This window comes from Entamoeba nuttalli (assembly GCF_000257125.1).
Source record: "Entamoeba nuttalli P19 unplaced genomic scaffold asmbl_4030, whole genome shotgun sequence".
In the NCBI taxonomy this organism is placed as follows: domain Eukaryota; phylum Evosea; order Mastigamoebida; family Endamoebidae; genus Entamoeba; species Entamoeba nuttalli.
Window position 1 is genome coordinate 745 of NW_008576508.1, and position 1,736 is coordinate 2,480.

At 22.5% G+C, this 1,736-nt stretch overlaps 1 protein-coding gene across 1 annotated transcript; it reads left to right on the top strand.

The window, feature by feature from the left end:
* Positions 1-423: 423 nt before the first annotated feature.
* On the top strand, positions 424-1,602 carry ENU1_090100 (hypothetical protein; the record flags this gene model as incomplete). The annotated part of the gene is made up of 1 exon (XM_008858988.1): positions 424-1,602. One exon carries the CDS (start codon positions 424-426, stop codon positions 1,600-1,602), a length of 1,179 nt encoding a protein of 392 aa, XP_008857210.1.
* Positions 1,603-1,736: the final 134 nt, after the last annotated feature.

Genomic DNA, 1,736 nt, shown 5'->3' on the forward strand with positions numbered 1-1,736 from the left:
GAAGAAGAAAAAAATTCTCTAATACATTAACTGTATTTTTGTTAAATTTTACTGATAATTTAACTGTTAAATGTGTACGACTTTTGGGTTGATTCTTCACATTGAATGGGTTATTCATATAAATTTACTATGACAAATAACATAAATTAAAACTATTTTTGTTAAAGTCATTAATAAAAAGAAAAAGAAAATTATATAACTTCAAATAAAGTAAATATGATACAATATTACTACTAGTAAAAGTATTACCTACAAACAAAATAGTGTTTATTTTTTTGGTTTTATGATAGATAATTTATGTAAATTTCATAGAACAATTTTTGAGGTTAATTATTAAATAACAAATTTCAACATAGAATTTTTTTATAAAAATTTTCAAAAAAAAAATAAAAAAAAATTAAGAAAAGTTCTTGTTTTTTAGTCATGCAAGACCTTATGAATGCTCTTCAAGCAAATGGTAATGAAACTATAGACAGAATAAGAAAAATTGAAGAGCGATTAGACTCACAACAACAAATTATTGAAAAATTAACATTAGAGAATAGAAATCTTCATCATCTTTTATTTTCCATTATTAAAACAAGACTACTTGAAATAGATGATGTTTATGATGATGACATTGATTCTCAATACATAGAAAAAATGATTGGTGATAGAAATCAAAGTCTTTCTATGTTTGGTATTTCTAGTTTTAATTATATTAACGAAGTAAGAAAAGTAGATAAACCACTTAAACCAATAACACCAGAAATACTTATTGCATGTTATAAACTAACAGAAAATGAAAGTGAAAAAACAAGTATTTTATGTGCAATTTCAAAAAATACTAAATTAGAATATTCAACTTCATTATGTGATATTCTTGTTTCACATATTGGAGATTCTAATGAAGTAAATGAAGATTTAGCAATAGATGCTTTTTGTTCAATGAAATGTAAATATAAAAATGAACAATTAATTCTTAATTTATGTCAGTGTTTAATTGAAACACCAAATGATAATCTAACAAAGAAAATGAAATTGGCATATTTAATATTAAGATATTCTGAAATAGAAGACCATTATATAAGAAAAGCTATGTTTACATCAGGAATTATTGAATATATTTGTGAAGATTATTTATCACTTCAACAATGTGGAAGTCTTGGAGTATTACTTTTAGTAATTAAAAATTTATTAGATGACCAAAGTTATACTGATTTTATTCCTTTTGAATGTGTAGAAGCTATTATTCATTCTCCTTTATGGTATGAAGATTTTCAAGATAACCAATGGAAACAATTAACTCATTTTGAACCTTTTTCATTACTAAAAAATCTTTGTTCATCTCCTATTCAAAGGAATGTTATTAGTAGAAGTGGATTACTTGAAGATATTTTTGAACACATAGACGTAGATAATAAAGATTGTCTTCTTATTTTATTAGAATTAAATAAAATCTGTCCTCAAGATGTTGTTGATTATACTGAAATTATAAAAGAAGCAATGAAAGACCATCAAGAAGATAAGGAATACCTTCAAATAGCAACTCATCTCCTTTGTGCAATTGCATTATCTCAATCTTCAACTTCAAGACAATATCATCTTGAAACTCAAAAATAATATCACAATTAAATTTTAAGTATAAAAATACTTTTTTCTAATTCAAATTAATCTAATTTTATCATATTTATTATTCTTTTTAATTCTTTATTAAATTAAACTATTTAATATTATAAAAAATAATTTAAACTTTT